This window comes from Amphiura filiformis, chromosome 1, assembly GCF_039555335.1.
Source record: "Amphiura filiformis chromosome 1, Afil_fr2py, whole genome shotgun sequence".
NCBI classification, from domain to species: domain Eukaryota; kingdom Metazoa; phylum Echinodermata; class Ophiuroidea; order Amphilepidida; family Amphiuridae; genus Amphiura; species Amphiura filiformis.
Window position 1 is genome coordinate 80,382,349 of NC_092628.1, and position 23,167 is coordinate 80,405,515.

Here is a 23,167-nt window from a genome sequence, read left to right on the forward strand (position 1 = left end):
GCGATTCTCCCAAACTGATTTGTGTGAATTTACAGAGATTCTCACACATTTTTGGGAGCTTACACACTAAGAAAATGGGGAAAATCATTCTGATGGAATAAGACAATCCAGACCAAATTAGGAATATATTTTGAAAGTGATTTCCAACAATAATTTCCCACTATTCATGTTTCCAAAAAGGGACCCAGAAAAGAGTTGGGTGTCCGCTATGTCAAACAGACACTTGCAAGATTGTCTGCAAATGTCTGCAAACACCAAAATATAAGCCTCTGTCCCATCTCTTCGCTAAAACTGCAACTGTTTTAAAATCATAATACAACATAACAGATTATTTCCAAAATCCCAAATGAAAAGAAAATATCAACATCACTCCTACTTGAAAACATCCAAACATCAACTTTGGACCCATATATCCATGCAGTCATCAATCCAATCGAGCCTTATTTCTATTAGGTAAATGTAAACATCTGCCCAAGCCAACCACAGGAAGAAGGTTATTCTCAGCATTTCTTTACTCATGAGACATAGCCTCTCAGACAATACTACCCGAGTCCTAGTTCTGATGATCCGAGGCTCACAAAACCCTCCTCACCAAGCCGTAATTAAAATGTGTAGTGACCACGACAGCAAGTTCATAATTCAATTTACACACTTGGCCGGAGAAACATTGCGGAGGTGATGGTGTTGTTGGATGCCTAGAGGGATGATAGGACACAGGTGAAGGCCAATGGAAAGGATGGAGGAAAGAAAACGGCAGACCAATAACACAGATGCAAACCCACTCGGCTGTCGTACCTGATGCATACTTTCTCTCATGTTGTAGAAAGCTAATAATTCAATTTCATATAGGCACCAGAAACATTACAATTTCATTGTTAATGCTACGAGGCATTTTTTAAACATTACCTACACTACAATAAAATATTGGATAGATATCAGACTTTGATCAATTCTAACCGTACAACAAATCTAATATATATTTGCTAAATTTAGTAACACCACTAGCATTCTTTAGCCGATCATCCAAGTCCATCAAAATAGTAAAAACACAATTAATTTATAAAGCAATTTGAATGGAATTAAGCAGCCATTTCTTGATTTAATCAATTAGAGGGTTATCAACTTGGCTTAGGGCACATAGCGAACAGTTGTAGGCACGTAGCAGGCAAAATCCGCAGAAACGGAAATTGCCATCTAGTCCAAGGGCACAGTTGTAGCTCCTCATGTAATATCATAGCAAGCAAAAACAATTGAATAATATAATTAGAATGTATTATTGTATTTTGTTATTTTGGGTTATAATTTGATATACTGTATAATGTTTCCATATCTTTCTATTTCTTGGGGAGTTTTTTCTATACTTATTGGTATTCTTTCAGGGATTTTCTTTCAATTCGACTCCAACCACCCAGATTGTATATACAATTTGGCAAATGTTATGACTTCAATTTCTAATAAAGAGCTAGTAAATGAATAGAACATTGTTCCCCTTTTAACAAAACAATTATTATCATCTTGTGAATTAAGGAACAGCTCAAACTTGGCAAAGATGTTATTTTTTTCCTAATCTATTACGAGCCTTCTGTTGGTAACATGTGACACACAATGAAAAAAAGTGTCATTTAGATATTAGCAGGTATTGTCTTTCTTGGGTTACAGGCAAAATGTATTGAAATTAGAGTTTCAATGATAATTTCTACCTCAATAAGCACATACCTACTGAGCTGTTTAATTAAAATACAACAAACTGATACATGTGTAACTTTGAACAATGGGAATTCCATGAACTTGATATCACGAAAAAAATGTGAAGTCTTGTTAAATATTATTTCATTGTTGCATCTAAAGCTTTCACAATGTGACACTTCTTAAATAGCTGACTTTACAATTCCATGCATTGCTTCACACAACTTTTACATGCCTACTCCTGCACAAACATATACCTCTAGCTGTGTCCAAAATGCAATCACTTTCTCAAGTTCTCAAAACTAGTTCTCTACAAGGGGTAGATTTCACAAAGAGACATATCACAGATGCATCATAAATCTAATGCATCATACATTAGAATTACTCTCAGCTCATCAAGAGATAAGTTGGAGTTCTATTACTAATCCCTTTCAAAATGTTTGCCAGTAATGTTCATCTATGAAATGGACACCCCTATCTAATGATGCATTTATCATCATCAAAGTTACTGTGTGTCTGTGATGCATTATATGTCTTTTTTTTTAACCACCTGACCCAGACAGTCCATAAAGTGTCTAATAACTGAAAATTACACCAAGCCATCTCCCTATTTTATTCGTGATTGTTTACACCACTAAAGATGCTCTGAGCAAAACTTCAATTAGTATCACAATAGTCACTTTTAAAATAGGTTTAAATGCACAAAATCAGAATTTGGTGCAAACTTCCTGTATTCTCCCATGTGGCCACAACTTCATGTTCTGACTGTGGGCAATGTATCAAGTCGGAACATAATGAATCATATGGCCGGTGACATACCTGTGTGAATATGGCTTATAGCAATCGGTATCAGGTGTGCTAGTACTATGATGTCATTCCAGGCTTTATGTGTAATTGAATAGGCGATGTCACAGGTGATCATCCTGTAGCGCCAACTATTATGACATAAACGCTATGGGCTACTTGAGGTAACATGCTTCAGACTTGGCCTTTCACACTTCTAATGTGATGTACATAATATAGAGGGTGGCTAATAAATGCAATAAATATTTGATACCACATGTAAATTGTAATTACCAGTGAAGGTAATTTCTGTAATGGGGAATTTAGGCTATCATTTGACACGCTTCAAGTAGAAAGTAACATTACTGCATGGATGCAGATGTTTTGTTGTGTACGTCCTATTTCTTTGAGCAAATTGCAATTAGGCTTTTACTTGCAAAAAACAAAACAACAGAAAACCAAACAAAAATCGTCATAACTAGAACTAGCTCTGTGAACATCCCACATGTGACATTATTGCTTCATACACCTACTCCTAAAAAGCCCTGAAACTACAAATTCATTTCACCAATAAACACACACTTACACCATAGCTGATTGCCTGTTTCATACATCTCCTAACATTTGGCAACAAAAACCTGTTAGCAAATGCTAGCAAGGTAAAATTACCTCAGGAAGAAAACAATTGAAGCTCTCACTTAAAAAAAAAAAAGAAGAAGAAGATCAGCTCTACATTATGCCAGAAAGACTAGAAAACACCACAAAAATTGTTCACACTTCTGTTTTTGCCTCTTTGGCCTAGTAACAAGGACAAGCAACACATGTTTTTTATTCGTCTTCCTGCAAAACTGATTGCCTGCTCCATTTCCACGGTAACTTCATTGATGTTGATTTCCTGCAGTTCATCTTTTGTACTGATGTCTGGTATTTGTAATATCAAGATATGTCTTGAATTCCACTTCATTGACAAACTTTTGAAGCACACTCTGATCTAAGAAGTTCAACCTTAGTTTGTGCATATGTCCACAGTTGCACAAACTGCAGCACTGAATACAATTTAAAATTTCAGGGCTGTTTATGCATCCATGATTTCACTCCACATGAGGCTTCATTGTAATTAGGAGAATCTCACCTTGACAAAAATGATAGCTTTTACTGTACAGCTTTATTCCAAACTAAAATGACATAGCATAAGAATGATATGTGAACCTGAAATTATACTGCACCAGCTAGTAAACAGCAATTGAAATATGAACAATGAGGTGGCTTGATTCTTGTTGCTGTGGAATGAACAATAAACATCATTTGTCAAATAACAATAGCATAGGAGTATATTTTCAGTCTCAAATTGATGATTTGCAATTTATTGGAGTAAAAAAGACAACAGGATGTACTTACATGTTCCAATTGAGATAGTCTCTGGTGAAGTTCTGAATTCTTTTTGATCAAAGTACTGTTAGATGATATAGCATGCTGAAGCTCCAAGTTCTGTATGATGAGATGGAAACAAAGGCAAAAACAGAGAAAAAACAGCAAGTTAATATTTTGCTGTCAATTTGTCTAATTACATTGTAATTATGACTACATAAGGAGGTTCAATGGAATGCCTTCAACCTGATATTGTTTGTATCAGGTCAGTGAGCAAGATATTGCATGGCTATTCGAGTTGAAATCCATACACCCCCTATGGAAGACATGACCTTAATCTCCCACACAGGGGTGTGAATTTCAAATGGGGCCACCCATTTAGGTAACACTATTTGAAATTCATACTCCCTGTGTGGGTGATTAAGGTCATGTCTTCCATAGGGGGTGTATGGATTTCAACTCGAATAGCCCAATGCATAGGAATGCTAAGTGGTGTTCATTGAGTGTGTATGGCATAGGAATTTATCACCTTATATATTGGCTCTTAAAAACTGTTTTTCAAACATAATGGGTCATTTTTTACTTTTGCATCATAACTAATATGGTCCAATGCACGCACACCTATTAATATCTTTAAGTGTTAAATGTGTCACATATTAGAACAAATCCGGTTTTCTGAAGGTTAACAAAAAATAACTACAAATACTTGAACCAAAAAGTTACCGTAAAAAATATCACTTACTAATAATTGGGGTGCATGCATAACCTTTAGTCCAACTGTTTTGTCCATATACAGTTGGTTCAGTGTTGTTTTGTCCAAATACTCTTTGTTCAAATATTTTGATCCAAAAGATATTTCATTCATGTTTTTTGGTCCATCAAATACTTGGTCTAATATTTTGGCCTAACATTTTTGTTTCCATCTATAGGACAATTTTTGGTGGCCAAAAATATATGTGACAAAATAAGGTTAGGACCAAAATAAAGAGGGACAAAATATGGTTGGCTGAAACTCTGTTGGACTAAAGTACTTTGGATCAAAGTCCATTGAACCAATTATTGTTTTCTTGCTATCCAGATATATAAATGCTTGTAGTAAAAATTCACTTTATAGGACTAGTGCATCTTATACCAGTTGCTATGGTATTAGTGTAAGCATAAGATTGAGGGTACAAATGCACTTCCTAACTGGTAGCTTACACTGATAGTTGCACACAATTAAAATGAAATCAACTTGTTAACCTTTTGCTCAAGTAGCAAACTTTCCTTTTTTAGGACCAGTGCATCTTATACTTGTTGCTATGGTATTAGTGCAGACAGCAAAAGTGAAAGATTGTTACACTCCCTGAGTACACTAATGCAATATTTTGTCCGCACCAAATAGTTGTGAGATGGACTCTTTTCATGCTCATTCACCTGTGTAGAAATGGCCTTGAGCATGTGAAATAGGGAAAGGTTTTAGCATAACAAATGGCAAGCCGGGAATCTCATCAGTATAAAGGTTACAGAGCATAAACTGTCATTTGCATAACAAGAAACAATTTGAATAAGAGCCACCGCTCTTTATTTCAATTTTGTTGATACCTGGTTTCTCATGTTGGGGATACAAATGCACTTTCTTGCTGGTTGCTAACACTGACAGTTACACACAATTAAAATGAAATCAACTTGTTAACCTTTTCCACTAATAATAAAATTGGTCACTCTCAGCAACAATTCCTGTTTCTCACTTTGCCAATTACATTTAAGTGAAGGTCACTGCTAATTCTTAATGTCCTTTCCCTATCACTATGACAACTTATACGCTGTATCGGAATTGAAAGGAAATGGGAGCAATGCTGAAGTTGTCAACATTGCAGATCAGTAATTGGATGGATGACACAGATCTGATAAGAATGGAATTAATATTTAGTTGAGAAATACAGCTGAAATCAAATTAAAAGTAATCGGAATTTTAACTATTTAAAATTCTATTGGAATTTCATTATTTAAAACTCTTTCTTTCAAAAAGTTACTATTGAAATATAAACCTTTGCGGTAAAGCAACTTTAACAGAAGATCATGTTGCCTTGATCATCATCTCACATTAGATTTCTTTCATTAATTCTAAGGAAATATGCTATAGCCCACTAATTAATCACCAGTTTCAATCTTGTCAGTGGGTTGCTGAGTTTTAGAGAGAAATGGGCTGTTCCATTTAAAATCCACACTACCCCTGTGGAAGATTTAGCTAACGTCTTCCACAGAGGGAGTATGAGTTTTGAATACAATAGATAATTGGGTAACTTCCATTTCAAATACTCACTCCAGTTGTGTAAGATATGTGTAAAGCCATAACACAGGGGGAGTATGGGTTTCAACATGATTAACCCTGACCAATTACATTTGAAAAACATACTCCCCCTGTGGAAGATGTTTCCAAAATCTTCCACAGGGGTAGTGTGGATTTCAATTGGAATAGCCCAATACAGCTAAGAGTGAATGATATTCCAGAGAGGAATAGTAATATCTTGTGACATCTTGTGATCCAGATTCACTAGATATTTGGATTCACTTGGACCTGCTGGAGGAGAACTCTTGTTATATGCTTTCAAGCGGGATGTAACTGCTTCAATTTTGAAGGCTTGTTGCCTACTATACGAAACAAGGAGGTACTGGATGTTCTAAAAATAATAAAGTTGGGTTATAACTTAAACTATTATTTAATCAAACTCGGTTATATCTTAAAACCAAAAGAGTAGTTTTTTCGAAAGTTTATATGGAATGGTTGTATCACGTTACCATCTCTAGTATGCAGCTGCTATATTCACCCTACAGACAACTACATTTCATTGCAAAATCAGTGAAAGTGTCATCCTCACATTGAATGCAACTTGGCCTATGATGATGCAGTGTTGCCAAAACTTTTCAGCATCAAGGCGCGGCACATTGGCTCGCAGGCTGCCGTAAATGAATCTCATGTAGCTCAATTTTTAAGCTTCCAAAAAAAGCACCCAATACTGGATATTTGGGCGGTTTTACTCGAATTTAGAACCCAAATCACTCAATTTGGTGGAAAAACACTTGACTTAAACACTTAATGGGAAGTTACGAACCGATCAATAAATGGTCATAAAACCATTTGTACCTGCAATTGGGAGCTTCAGAAACTCAAAACCTTATAAAAACTGGCTAAATTAAAGGAAAATACATCAAACTACTGCCGGGACCTGACTCTTGCAAAGTAGCCCAATTTTAGGCAAGTAGCGACATGGTTTTTTGAGTAGCGGAAAGTGATTGCCAAGTAGCCCAATTGTGCGCTTAAGGCGCGACGTTGGCATCACTGTGATGATGATGTAAATACTACTAAGTACTACACACATTATCACCAGCTTCCATCTTGTCAGTTCAAGTAGCACAGGTGGCAGTCTTAAAACCATTTTTACAGGATGATAATTAAACAAGAAAACTAATTAACTACGAGTATTGTATGTCTCGGATTGATGAGGAGGCAATCAATAGTTAGTTCACATATTTTCAATCTGATGACATTATCATTTTTTTTCAGTTGTTATCAAATTAATAATCAAACTTTTGAATGTAGACTAACCAGATACAATTACTTTGTCTTCTGATATTGATTTTTAACAAAAAGTTGCAGGAGTAAGAGCTTACTTTGGATCTAATTTTTTTAATCAATATTACAGGGTGTATCAAAATGATTCGTACCCATTAATATCCAGTGAGCATGGCCAAGACCGCCACATCAAAATGTAGGATAACATCGACCTTATTTATAAATTTATGTTATAAAAGGTAATAAAACTAAGGGTTGTAGTCATTTCAAGAGGATATAATGTTAAATGTAGAAGAAGCAGACGTTTCATTAGTCGACAAAGCTGATGGATACCAATCATTTTGATACACCCTGTATAATATGGTAGATGATAACATCTCAATATACAGAAGTTCTTACTTCATCACAGAGAATGTATTTCCTGTATGTGCTGTTTGACACAAGATGACAAGAGATAACAATGCATGAATTTATTGATTTGAAATCTGTCAGAACATCTCCCAAACTAAACCCTGGATACGATCCCACAGGGAGGAGAAGACAGATTGGATGATCTAAACCTACCTTAAATCACTCAATATTGCAAACAATCTTTGGACGTATGATTGATCAGAGCTTAAAGCATATCTACAAGCTGCAACCGAAGGCTGGGTAAAACTCTAGGCTCTACCTGATGTATCAAGGGAGTTATGTAAATGTAAGTTATTCATAAACAATAAATCTGAGGGAGTGATCAGATTCAGTCTATTTTTCACAAAATTGAGGCTGTTTTTCAAGTGATAAAATCTTAAGCAGCAATATCTTACCAGATCTGAGCATTTTCTTCTTTGGTCTCTAAGGTCTTTCTCGAGCCCCTCACATGTCACTCTCTGTTGTGTGACCTCAACTTCCTGCACAGGAAAAAAATAGAAATACCACAATATAATGAACTACAAATTAAAATAAGTATTCATATCATATGATACACACAATTAAAGTACCACCAACTAGTAACAATTTATATGAACAAATACTGAGCATACTGAGAATGGGGACACTCAAAAGCTGAATTTGAGTATGGAACTTCTTTTATTTTTGCCATCTCTAAATCATAACCTATTTACCTATAGTCTCACTCTGATAATGACTTTGATAGAGCATTATTTATTTACACCAAGGTTGGTGTACTTTTACTGTCAATTTTATTTCTGAATAGTCAGGAAAGGCTATAAAATCTTTTCTTCGATCACTAAACATCTTCCACAGTCAAGGTACTAATGTGCTATTTTAGATTCATTCCTATTTTACTGATATTGGCAATAATGACTGCTTAGTGGCAGAAGTGGTTAAGTGCAATAGCTGCTCTGTGACCATTTGGCACTTTACACACAGTATATTGTACTCATCTACACATGGCAGCTATTGCACCTACCCACTTCTGGCACTGAGCAGTCGATATGCACTAAGTTTCTGCATAGAAACTAAATATGTGCCGGGTCACAATGGGATACCAATTTTCATCAGGTGATGAAAATATTATCTTATACTAAGGCATCTTCTTTCATCTTTTTTTTTACAAAAGAGACAAAATGGGAAAGTGCATGTGACAAAATGATGACAGCTTAGTCTATTTTACCTGGCATAATCCAAGAGCATGTTCATCCTATCCATTCCTTGTATTTTCTCATCTCGACTGCTCAGTGCCAGAAGTGGGTAAGTGTAATAATATTGCACTTACCCACTTCTGGCACTGAACAGTCGATCTTTGAAACATAAAGGAAGCAAATACCAAATACTGCCCATATATGAAGCAAACTGATGTTGGCTCTTCTTAATTTCTCCTCCACATTCTCTTAGGGACATTGTCAATTACAGGGCTAAGCAAGAGCTAAGGTAAATTTTCCATCCACATTGCACAAAATAACCCCATTAACATTATTTGTCAATGGCATAAAGTACACAGAAGGGTTTAATCATCCCCTCAATTTATTGTTTGTCAATATTAGGTTTTGCTTGGCATTTTGCCAAAAGCTATAAATAAAAAAAATCAATAATATATATAGAATCATCTCAACATAGCCTTCTTAATTAGAAAGTACTTTGAACCCTAGTACATTTTGTACTTGTGTAATGTGACTCAATTGCTGCTATCCATCCACTATCAAGTTTATCAGGGCTGTTCCAGTGAACCAAATTAATTTCAAAAAGGGATTTTTTTCTAACTTGCTTGCACAAAACAGTCCCAAATCTACACATAAAATGACAATTTTAGTTTAGTGCACATGTATCTCAAATTGACTACATCTTGAAGTATAACACAGAGGTATTATCCTTACAGTCGCACGTGTTCAACAAAGTGTGCGATACATATGACAACCCCAGGGAGAGAATTAAAGAAAGCTTATAGTGGCAGCCAGTCGGCCAACCTGCTGGACTGCCAGTAGGTTGTTCACCTCAGCCAGTCAGCCGCCTTCCCTAGCTATTTGTTGCACCATTAGCTTGTTACGCTAAGCAGTTGTCCTAGCACACATGGCATGATGTAGACTAAGATGGATCAAAGAAACATGGATAGAATACTGGCTGATGGTCAACATGTGGATTTATGGGCTGGGATAGGCAGCTTTGCAGAATTAAGAGTTTTATCGGAAGTTGTCAAAGCTTAAATGATTTTTGAAATTTGCAAATATCTAATTATGTGCACTTGTGTGTGGGGGTGTATGAGCTGGAGTGTTTGTTAGTGAATGCTAATAAGCCGGGGTGAACATTTGTGTATGAATTCTTTTCTTAATTTATCTTTAAATTTTTACAAAAACTTCACACATTCTAGAAATTGCACTATGAAAAGGCGTACATACGTATTGCTTTCCCCAAGGCAGGATAAAGTGCAGCAACGATATAAATTAAAACCAACACATATATACAAACACACACTATAGTTGCTCAATTGGTTCCAATGCTGAATTTCTAGCCTACAAGCTATGAGCAATTCCTCTGAATAGCCGCCGCATTAAATGCACCATTACCTTTACACATACCATGTTCACGCATCATGTACACAATGCCGCATTGGCAAGCAAGAGAGGATCGGTTTATTTCTCAACTTTCCTCCAAAGGGTTATATTACTATTGTACATGTTACTCTAATCAGTTGCAGCAGCAAGATGACACTTTTAACTAATTCACAACAATTCTCTTTCCTGTAAAGTTCTGCTATTTATTTTTCTTCAGCAAAAATGTTGGGAAAACAGTCTTGTGGATAATCTTGTTAATTTTGCTATCTACTGAAGATAGCAATTACAAATATTGCTATCTACTGAAGAATCCAATTAAAAAATGATGCTATCTGCTGTAGATATTGATTAAAAATATTGCTATCTACTGAAGATAGCAAATAACAATTTTGCTATCTAATTAAGATATCAATTAAACATAGGCCTATTGTCATCTGCTGAAGATAAAACTAACAAATAATGTTATCTACTGAAGACAGCAATTAAAAAAATTTTATCTACAGAAGATAGCAATTAAAAATAGTGCCGTCTACTGAAGATAGCAATGTAAAAATACTGCCGACTACGGAATATAGCAATTAACCTATCTAATGAAGATAGCAATTAAAAATATTGCCATCTCCTGAAGATAGCAATATTTTTCTACTGGAGATAATAATTAGAAATAATGTTATCTATTAAAGACAGCAATTACAAATATCGTTATCTACTGAACATTGCTATCTCCTTAAGTTACCAATAAAAAATACTGCTATCTACTGAAGATAGCAATTAAATAATGTTATCTACTAAAGACAGCAATTCAAAATATTGTTATCTGCTGAAGATAGTAATTAAATAATGTTATCTACTAAAGACAGCAATTCAAAATATTGTTATCTACTGAAGATAGTAATTAAATAATGTTATCTACTAAAGACAGCAATTCAAAATATTGTTATCTACTGAAGATAGTAATTAAATAATGTTATCTACTGAAACTAACACAAAAAAAGCCATCAAATGGAAGACAATAGTGGCAATTGAAAAATGAATATACAAAAGACAGCACCAAGTGAAGACAATAGGCCTACACAACAACAAAATAAGCTAATGAAGTAATGCTATCTCATGATCTGTTTAAAATGGCAAAATCATGTATTTTACTCAGGATAACTGATGTCTTATTAAAAATATGTAACTACAATTTTAAAAAAATGGTCCAATCTACTAAAGTCAGCAACATAAAAAATAGAACTTCCCAATATGAAAACAGCAAATATAATATTAAACCCCCACAAAATCTGTTAATACAAAATTCCAACATTTTGTCGCCATTCTAAATTCTAAACATCACACTGTAAGAGCTAAATCACTACACTGCTGTATTATAATAGCTTATCACACTTTTTTTCTATTCAACAGACAGTAAAATCAATTTATATAAAGCAATTACTTTTCAAGACTACATAGTTTACATACAAGGACATGTTCAAATACGTCAACTTATAACCGACGTAAAATTGTATTTGCCTAGATTTTAGTTAAGTAGTAAATAAATGTCATGCAACACAAATATTTACAGAGAGTGAAATGATGTTTGAAGTTTTCAATTGAATTTATATTACACAATTGATAAAAAAAAAGATGGTAATTTCACTCTTCTTTGAACTTTATCTCCACCTATCTCTAGACCTCATCCCATACTCCCTAACTCTCTTCCTCCCCTTTTCTAGGGCCACAAGAGATGGCCTTGGCCTGGGGAGATCAAAACTCAATATAATATAGAGACATACTGAAATCAGGTTCTGTTTGTAGGCAGTGTTTACTCAAAGGCCATATTGGGGCAATTTGAGGGGAAATGCTTCACTTGATGTATCCAATTTCCAGAGAGAGTAAATGCCTTTTGTAGGAATTCTTGTGCAAAAACTAACATATGAAATGGGCTCACTTTTGGCCTCTGTAAGCTCTTGGCCAAGGGCCCTTAAGACCCAGGTCCAGATGGATATTCTCTTTTCTCTCCCTTTGTCTGTCTGTCTGTCTGTCTGTCATGGTGTCTTGTCTGTCTGTCTGGGTGTCTGCGTGTGTGTCGGGTGTCTGTCTGTCTGTCCCTATGTGTCAACATTTCCTAATATATATCTCCATATCATGTTATATATTTCAGATTCACTCCCAAACTAAAGTTCCAGTCGGCTTTATTTATGGCACTTGAGAAGTTACTGAGAGAACCATTTAGGATGGTTGGTTCAATGGACCATGCCTGGATACATATGGAATTCACAACACAAAAGTCACTGCTTTACCTATGAAATTAGGCAACGGTACTGTATTTAAACTCAATAATGTACTTAGTCTACTTCATCAACACTTGTCAATGGGAGGGGTCAATAAGGGTCACTGCCTGATTACTCACTTCAGATCCTCATTAACCTATCTGCAATGCAGGACTCTACTTCATCTTCATACTAAATTATTACCATGCCTACTTGTGACCACAATATGCAAGTGCATTTTGGCCAACTAAGGAAGGAGGATGTGTACAATGATCATCACTTAGCAGGTTGTTTTATAACAACATCACCACCAGGAATGCCTTCTTAATGCTCCTGTAGTTTATTTGACCATCTTCTTGGTAAATATTTCAACCACCATATTTGGAGTAATCTTATCTCAGTGTATTAAATTTACAACTATAGATATAAAGGGGAAAAAACTTTTCCCATTGTCGAAGAAAGTACAATTACATATTTTCATATGTAATTTATAACTTTTCTACAAACACTATGCTACATATCACCCTGTAACTGCAGTAACATTATAACACTTCCGACCCAAACATATTTTATTAACCAAAATTTAGTAACATCCATCTGAGTAAAACCACCACCCAACAGATTTTCTTCTGACAGACATGGAATCTAATCAACACTTATGATGCCACTTTGTGAGGTGTGAAAACAAGAGATGAAGGTGTCTTGAGCAACGGTGCTGAAATTGAAAAACTAAGGCGTTATGTTCAACTGCTCACAGGTTGTCTGTATCACGCCTTGCTCCAAGACATATTACATATGGTAGATGCAAGTAAGCTGTCATGGTAATAGCTGATGGGTAGCGTTTATCAGAATCCAGCAGTATTGAATTATGTCACAAACATCAAATATGTCACCAGCAAGTGCCTTATTTTCTTTACTACGAGGAAAGATGTATATGAATGATTTACTTATTAAAAATAGTTTTGTATCATACATTTCTTTGCTAAATTTTAAACAACATTTTTATTTTTCTAATCAAAGGTTCAAGGGTCAGCATGTTCCTTTCTTGCTCAGTATGTCCTCATGCATATCTTAACACTTCCCACAATGCATTTCTTCCATTTCAATTTTCAGTACTGATTTGCTATCTAGTGCAACATGGGTTGATAGTGACAAAAAGTACCTTAATGAACAGAGAACATCCAGATCTTGCAAAATATGTTTATTTCTTGATTATCGACACATGTTCAGCCAGTCTTTTCTCAACATGAATACAAAGGGAACCTGTACAAAGTAATGGAAATGTTATCTGATGTAACGAGGTGACGTATCATGCCCGGGGTATCATGTTGCAAAGGATTTTGGGAAGGGTAAGATATCTTCTTTGGTCTACATGCTAACAAACTTGAATATACAACATGATTTCATAAGATATGATTCATTGAATCAAGATGCACTTATTAATAAACAGCATTTAATATATTTTCGTCAAATCTTTAACAAGTCTACATTGCTGACCTTGGCATAGCCTACTTGGGTCTGACAAGCTATATATTTTTCTGCAGGAGTCATGTTGTATTAAATATGGATGGATTCACATGATTATACATTATAACGTAATTATTTGGATGGAAAACATGTTTTGTCATGCATTTAATTCAAGCAAAAAATAGAACAACTCATTTACATGCGTAAGAAGAACTAATAATATACTTGTCAGATAGTGTACAATGTATATTTTCTTAAAGATTGCCTTCAAACATGATTTTTGCAAACTCTCTTCAGGCAGAAATTCATCAATTATTCAATACACAAAGCATGTTACCATTGTGATTTAAATAAGCATGATACACACTAGAAGGCATTATTATTTCTTGATAAATTGAATCACATACTTTGAAATTCATAAGAAACAAGTAATCGAAAGAAATAATCAAGATATTAATTTAACATCTAAAACACTGGCAATGTTCTCTCTTAACGACTGGATGAATAATCATATGCCAACAAATTTTTCTAATGATGCAATCAAACATAATGAATTCCAGAATTTGGGCAAATTTTAAAACAATTTTTTTAACTTTTGTAACATCATCAAATTTAACAGATTTTACATCATTATTTTGAAGACAGACATAATTACAGAAAAGGTAATTCAAACATAGTAAATCAAGCTTGTAAATTGATTTCCACAACCAAGCAAGCAAAATGAATCAAAATTGATTCATAACTACAAGAACTATCTATTTTCATTTGTACAATATCATTTTCATTAGGCAAAAAGAATATTATCATTGCAGGATCTCTTGAGTCTAATTCTGGTGGGAATTTTCACATACATGTGTATTTTAACCATGATTACACAATTTTGTCATAACAAGGGTCTTACTTCCTTGTAACATTACAGGAGATCGCAAAACACATATGTTAAATTTTGAGTTCCACAAAAAAATTCCTACTATTTGTATGCCAGTAATAATAATACATCTCAATATGAGTGTGGATTTTTGGCATGTAACTGATCTAGTACACATACATCAGGAATGACTGCAAATGTGTATTTGTCTGGCAAACCTTTCAGAAAGTAAACCAGAACAAAGTGACTATATATGTTATTGATACCATTTATGTGTGTCAATCCACTTTATATAATAGGGAAATAATATAAAGCTGTTATGTTACAGATATCACCGTAATACAACAATTCTTTCACATTAAAAAATATATAGTTTGTCTGCAATACATCACTATATTCTACCAACCCTGTGCCTGGGCCAACTCTGAGTAGCCCTGCTCCATAGGAAAGTTGGAGAAGCCACTGCATCAATTTGAATATCTTCTTTGTGAAATGGATCTTTTCGTGAGGACTTTCACGAAAAACACTGATCATGTGCCAGCATCAAAATACATTCAAACAATTTGAACACATATTTGAAAAGGCCGTTGATACCACATTTATAGTTGCGTTAAGCAACACCGTACATGATTGGTGGGAACAATCTTTCCATGCCACTCGTTGAACAGACTGTCGCCAGCATAGGAGTAGATCCCGGGGAGATGAGGGGATAAATCCCCACAATATTTTTACAGGGGAAGGATGGTCCATACAACCATCCCCCCAAATGTTGACGCCTGTATGTGGGTTTCTGAACAAATTAACCTCATATTTGGCCATTTTAGCACTAAACGTCAAATTTTTGCATTCTTCACACAAATTCCACTTTTGCACCATATTTCATCAATTTAGCTTCAATATGGCAAATTTTTTTGCATGCTTTGCGCGCATTTGTACCATCAACTTATTCTGTCGTCAATTGATTCACTATACTTCAAGACATTTTTTCCAACACCATCCCCCAATGTCAACAAGAAATCTACGCCACTGGTCGCCAGTGTGTGATTGGTTGTTGTGTTTTCTGTTTACCTCATGCAACATCTTTCTGAACTAATATTAAAAGATTTTTTCATCAGCTGCTGAAGCAGTAGACGTAGATATTCAAATGTTGCGGTGAAAAATAATCACACAGTGAAAACACAAATTTTGACCATAACATAAAATCCATATCTAGACTAAGATTAGGTATTCAAATGTCACTCTTGTCTCTCTTATCGGAAACTAAATATTCCAAATTCGTATTGTCTTCAAATCTTATTTCTATCTTTGGATAATCTGACTAGTGTTTATTCGGTTAGCCTAGACTTGATGACGCCTTGTCAATAGCGATGATGATGCTTGAATGCCATAAACTGTTAACTTGCGTTGATAGCTTGAAATTGTATTATATACACATGATAACTTGTTTTCACTTTTTCTCGCATTTTTAGGAATGCGTCTTACATGTTAGATGTGTAATGCACCTGTTAATAACTTCAATCGATCCGAAAAATCCTTTTAAAAATGACAGTTTTGTTATACCATAACCAATATTTCTTGATTGAAATTGTGATAGTCATTTTTTAAGCAGATGAAGAAGAAAAGTAGAAGTAGTATTAGGAGGAGGAGGAGGGGGAGGAGGAAGAGGAGGAGGAGGAAGAATAGGAGGAGGAGTAGTAGGAGGAGGAGTATGAAGTGTAGGAGTAGGAAGAGGAGTAGGAAGAGGAATAGGAGGAGTAGGAGGAGTAGGAGGAGGAGGAGGGAGGAGTAGGAGGAGGAATAGGAGGAGTAGGAGGAGGAGGAGGAGTGGGAGGAGGGAGGAGAAGGAGGTGGAGGAAGGAGGAAGAGAAAGAAGATGACCATGATGACAACAAGGAGGAAACAAGTACAGAAGTGGTAAGATTATTTTTCTTCACAGAACCCCGACCACAGTTTCTAAGATGTAATCCTCTTCATCAGGAATCATTTCAAGTGCATCAAGATTTTCTGAAGGCTATGTCAAGATGGCCAACTAAATGCGTCAAGTGCTAAATGAGCTGTTCTATAATTTTAGCACACACCCTTTACAGTAGAGCTTGAAATCAAAATATTTGACATCATTTATTAACCCTAAAAAGGGGGTTGGTTAATTTGTGCAATAGCCCATCAAGAGAAGCTTTCAAATGCTTGTTGAAGGATTTGGTGTGAAAGTTGAAGTCAATTTTTTGAATGGTACTTAATGGCTTGAGGCATGGAATTTTAAAACTATCGTTGATGGAGTTTGATTCTTATGCTTTCATATTATGTCGGTGTATGCGATAACTATGAAGCAATACACAACATCTATTTATCATAACAATTTCTAAATGATATCAATGTATCACCTTTGTAGTCTCTCATACTTCTTAACATCCATTATAGCTGATACAAAATATGCACCAAAAAAAGTTTAATATTTGAAACAGAATCATTGTTTCGTGATAAAAAAAGCTACTAAAATTAATTTAGTTCACATTTTGTCTCATCTCTCAAGAAGTACAAGGAATATTTAACCTGCTAGTGTTTTATTTAAACAGATTCTATATTTTGATGAAAAAAATTCTTTGAACAGTGTAATGATTCATGAAGGGTTGTGTACCACCAAAATCTACATGAGATTAAAGCAACTTAAAATACAGGAACACCTCACAATAATAAATGCAGCATAATTTGCATGAGTGGTTGTGTTTACCAGCTTTACCATAATGAGTAAATACTGCCTGCAGAAAACAAAAAGGGTCATAATAGCATGCATCTTGACCAGATTTTAATCTACTTGTACTTCAAATGACAAATACCAGAAAATAATTATTTGTAACAAATTTAATTTCACAAATCTGTGATGAGATTAAATTGACATAACTAAAATTACAAATAATCTACTTTGTTTTGTAGAATTATTCTGGATTTACTCCAATCCACAAAGTATCTTGATTCGGGGGAAACATGCTCTTTCCCTTCACAAAGAAAATGGTGAAAATACAGCACTTTCCGTGTTCTTAGTGGTTCTGGTAATGAGGGTTATTTTTGAGGCTGTGTTTTAATCTGTGGTGTTGAGTTGCCGCATTGCTTCTGGAGATCTGTGATGACCTTTTGATGCAGAGTAATTTGAAGTACTCTCTGTAAAATGGGAAAATCTTCAAGTGGTGTGAAAATTTATGCAATTGCATACTAATCACTGACACATCAGCTCTCTAAATTATCTTGTCACTGATTTTCCCAAACTACATAAAGTATAGTCATGATAAGCACCTATAAATAATGATGTGTAAAACCTAGCCTTGAGATGTCAAGGTAGAAATCATATTATAATATTATCATGATCTACATCCACTCCCCCAAATGTAAGACTTAATAGCACTGATACAGAAACTGAGTTTTTGGCAAATTATCAAGTTAGCATCTTCGCCACCTTGGTAAAAAGTACTGCATATGCATCTAATAGCCAAGATATGAAATTTGGAAACACTTTTATAAACTGTTGTCAATATGAACACAACATTTCAGTTCCCAGTTCACTTTCTATATCAAAATAATATATTAAATATGAAATTGTATTTCAGCAAAAACCACACAAGAGGAAATGTAAATTGGTCAATGCTCACAACAATGATTCAACATATTCCGTACCACTGATTTAGGTTTATTGATGGTTTGTAAAGACCAGTCCATATCATTGGTTCAATCTACTACTCATCACTAACAACAAGTTTTAATACTACACTTTAAAACGTGATCACTTTAAAAAGTACATGACAAAATATCTAAAGGTAACATAAGAATTCAAGCTTTAATTAAGAATCTGATGTTTTCAACCATCCACCATTATAGCCCAAAGCATCACTTTAAAAATGTAAATTTTTAATGCAGTAACAAACAAAGTAACATGTTCATGCATAATGCATTACTATCTAACAGTAACGTCATTCAAAAGCAACGTTAATCCCTAAAATGATATTGAATCAGAATTTTCACATTTTATATTATCTTCCCTAAAGATAGACTTCCTGAAACATGATTCCATTCATAAGATTGAGTGATTTCCTGACAACCTTTCTCCCTTATGATATAAGTCATTTCCATCTCACCATGTAAGCTTTGCTAACTTTGGTCACAAAATCTATTGAGTCATAACGATAATACAAATCACATTATGAAACATGTATCTCCCCATTTGTTCATAATGTCAGACAAGTCAACAAGTACTTCTATTAATGAATACCGCCACAAGATTCATCGCTTAATTGATAGCACGCACAGGAGCGCTATCTCCGTTGTTCTGAATCAAATTTGACGACAGCTTGATACATAGTCTATTAAGGGCATTTGGGTGGTATAGGCTAGACATTTCAAAAAACACTTGCAGCCCATTTGTGAGAGGAAATTATGCTTCTCATGGGAAATGATTCAAAGAAGCCAACCACTATTATGAAGCCACAAATCTTGTGCTACATAGTATGTCACAAACACAACTCATGCTTTGGGGGTTCTATTTACGCTGTGTATTGAAAAAAAAGTAGTAGTATCTATTCATTTATCCTAACTTCTTAAAAGCAAAGTCCTTTTATCAGAAAAAAAAAATAACTCACAGTATAGGGAAAATGGAAATGAATGAAAGTAAACACTCCCACTGGTCTTAAAGCCTGGCTCCTCCAAATAGGCAATCTTTTAAAACAGTTTAAATAAATGTTAGCTGTCTGGTTAAATACTAAAATAAGTGCATCTCTAAGAGCATATTAAACTTAATTGCAGTATATATATACAGCACGTTTTGAAGAACGGTTAAAATTGTATCCAATTGTTGTTCAAAACTGGTTGCTCATCTTTTTGTTTGATCTAATTTAGTAAATGATATGTCTGGTTATATATTAAAATGTTCTTTATGCATTACAGCACAAGTGCTCATTAAATGTCCTTGCTTTAGCTTAGCTACAGTCTCAGATGGGATCAAACCAAAAAAATCAGAGGATATAAAACAATTCAGTTCCCGGAAAGAGTATGTATATGATGTAACTTTATACATGAATGAGGCACTGCGCAAATGAAGATTACACAAACATATTCACCTTTTCAGAATTTTCAATTAACTAGCTTGCAGTAAGCATGATAAAAAATAATTAAAACAAGCGCATCAAATGTGTAAGTTTGACTTATTAGATCTTGAAATAGATTTTGATAATTAAGGGAGATATCATCAGATTTTGTTTTTCATTCCTGCACAGTAATTGGTTATAGCTATCTACTGAAGATAGCAGTAATTGAGATGCTATGAATTCATTCATGCAACTATATCAGGTATAACAAATCATCACAGGCATTACAGCATACAGTAACAGCATCAGCATTACATATCAAATCCTCTATGATAGTCCATTCATCATGACTGAGCAAACCAATTTGTAGGTGTAATTGGTTGTAAATTGGAGCGATACAAGCCTCAACTAAATCTAACACGGTGGAAATGTGTGCATTTCTTACAAATGTTAATTGATTCTGCTCATTTTTCTTTCATTCATACTCCTTTGACATTTTGATCGATATTTTTTCATCTTTTTATCATTGCCTGATATATTGGCCTTTTGTTAATCATTTTTATTTTTTGTTTTCTTTTTCAATTTTTTAACTACTCTATTCAATGTGTCTGTCTTTCTGTCTTTCTGTCAGTCTGGGTGTCTGTCTGTCTGTCTGCTTGTATTGCTCCCACTCTCTCCTCTTTTCTTTTATCTTCATCATACTTATCAAGCCCATATCAACAGCAGCATGTCAACCATCAAAATTCAACAACCCACTCCTTATGTATTATACTCAATTTTGCTGAAAAATTTACCTAAAACCACACTTTCTAAAAAGGACAACTTAACAAAGAAATGCTTGTCCCTCTGAGGCTGCTGTGTTTGTCAGTACCCATCCCCATTGTAAAGACAGATAAATCTATATATCCTTCAAGGGAGAATGATGTGATGTTAAAGAACAAGTTGAATAATGAGATCCATATTCCTTGAAGCAGTCAGTAGTTGGCCCTCGGAGCTCAGAATTTGTTTGATAAAATCCATATGACTCTTAAAGGAACAGTTTTGCTAGAGCTAATAAGCTGCAAGGGAACATCATGACTTAACTTACGCCTTACAGGGATGCAACTATAATGATCACAGCACGGTATACATACTGCAATATGTATACTATGTACAGCTGTACAGGAATCCTCTCTACCAAATCCAAAAACCTGACAATTTGAAAATATATTACGATTACAAATAATGGTACAATTTGGTTGAATTTTGAAACATTTCAAAACATTTTAGATATTTAGATCAATTTTGACACTCTAGCAACTTTAAATTCTAGCAAACTCTAGCAAATATTTAATCTTGCAAGAGATAAATTCCAATCTTGTTCCAGTTTTTAAAACTTGTCAGTATTCTAAAATGAAAGCTGTGTCTGCTTTACAAATAGCTGAAATTATTTCAGTGACAAGCAGTACCACAATACAATACTAATAAATATGGTACATGACTTCTCTCTAGTCCGAAGGGTCGCTTGTCCGAAGGGTCGCTTGTCCGAAGGTTCTCTAGTCCAAAAGTTCACTGGACCGAAAACCAAAGTTCACTAATCCGATGGTTCTCTAGTCCGAATATAAAATAAGGGTTAAGGTTAGGGTTAAGGTTAAGGGTTTAGGTTTAGGGTTAAGGGTTAGGGTTAGCATGCCTTATTCTATATTCGGACTAGATAACCTTATTTATTATTCGGACTAGCAAACTAGAGAACCCAATATTCGGACTAGCGAACCTTTTTTCAGAATTCAGACTAGTGAATGGTAAATTATGTGTTTAGACTAGCGAACCTTCGGACTAAGGAGCCTTCGGACTAGGGAACTTTCGGACTAGAGAGTTGTCACCAATATGGTATTTCTACATTAATACATTTCATGTAGATGCCTAAAATCTAGAATGTCACATTCACCCAAAGATTCTACTTGTACATTGACTTTGTAGCCAGTACTTGACACAGGGTTAAAGGAAGGAACGTTGTCAATATATCTTAGTAATACCAGAATCAGTTGATTGCACTGTGTTGAGATCTATGCCTAGTGCTGTAATTAGTAATCAGTTACTCCTCTTGAGTGAGTAGCTTCTACCAGCTATATGCATTAATCATGACTGGAGTTGGAAATATTGGCCAATTACATTTTTCACTTGTCAGGTTGGATAATTTTGAAAGCTATCAGCAAAAATCTGAAATCAAATTACTTTGAAATTCCATTTTGCTTTTGTACAGATAGATACAACCAATTAAATTTAAGCGCAAGTTGGGAATTTACCAAATGAATGTTGTAGTACTTATATTGCTGCACATATCAAGAATCACATATGTCATATCCCCAGGTTATATTCATTTTACTTTGAAAAAGGCTCTTAGAATTGTTTCAGTGTGTTTGCATATCCTGAGCAAAAGAATTTTCAATCCTCACCAAATCACTAACTTAACCAATTTAGACCTCAATTTACTTGCTTCAAACATGAAAGTACTCAATTAATAAAAAGTAAATTAGGTACATGCTGACAACAAGTCACAGAACACAATTCTTGCTAGTTGATTGTTATACCTGGATAAAGATGATTACCACATTATTTATCTGGGTCAACTTACTGAATTACCTTAATCAGACTTTTGGGAGGTGACTTTTATACATAAAGTAAATTAACCTATAAACAAGACCAACTGGACCACATGTCTAATACTTTTTCATCAAAACTAGTTGAGCTGTCCAGGGTCTGTCCTGAAAGTGGGGTAGAGTACACAATAGGCAAGTGGATGCATGTTCAGACCATGTCTATTAAGTATATGAAGTAAGCATAATGAGTTAAGTCATCACTTTGCTGATGAAACAGGTTAGACTAAAAGCATTTTCTGGTAATTGCTATCTACTGAAGACAGCAATAGCTATCTACTGAAGATAGCAATCGCTATCTACTGAAGATAGCAAGCGCTATCTAATGAAGATAGCAATTGCTATCTAATGAAGATAGCAATCGCTATCTACTGAAGATAGCAATAGCTATCTACTGAAGATAGCAATAGCTATCTACTGAAGATAGCAATCACTATCTATAAATGAAGATAGCAATCACTATGATAGCAATCGCCATCTACTAAAGATAGC

The 23,167-nt window shown here is 34.7% G+C and overlaps 1 protein-coding gene across 1 annotated transcript in view; it reads right to left on the reverse strand.

The window, feature by feature from the left end:
* The window catches only part of LOC140154337 (RIMS-binding protein 2-like), a 150,741-nt gene that overhangs the window by 110,793 nt on the left and 16,781 nt on the right, over positions 1–23,167 (reverse strand). Inside the window, 2 exon segments of the mRNA XM_072176910.1 lie at positions 3,868–3,957; positions 8,200–8,283. Coding sequence (XP_072033011.1) covers positions 3,868–3,957; positions 8,200–8,283 — 174 coding nt within the window.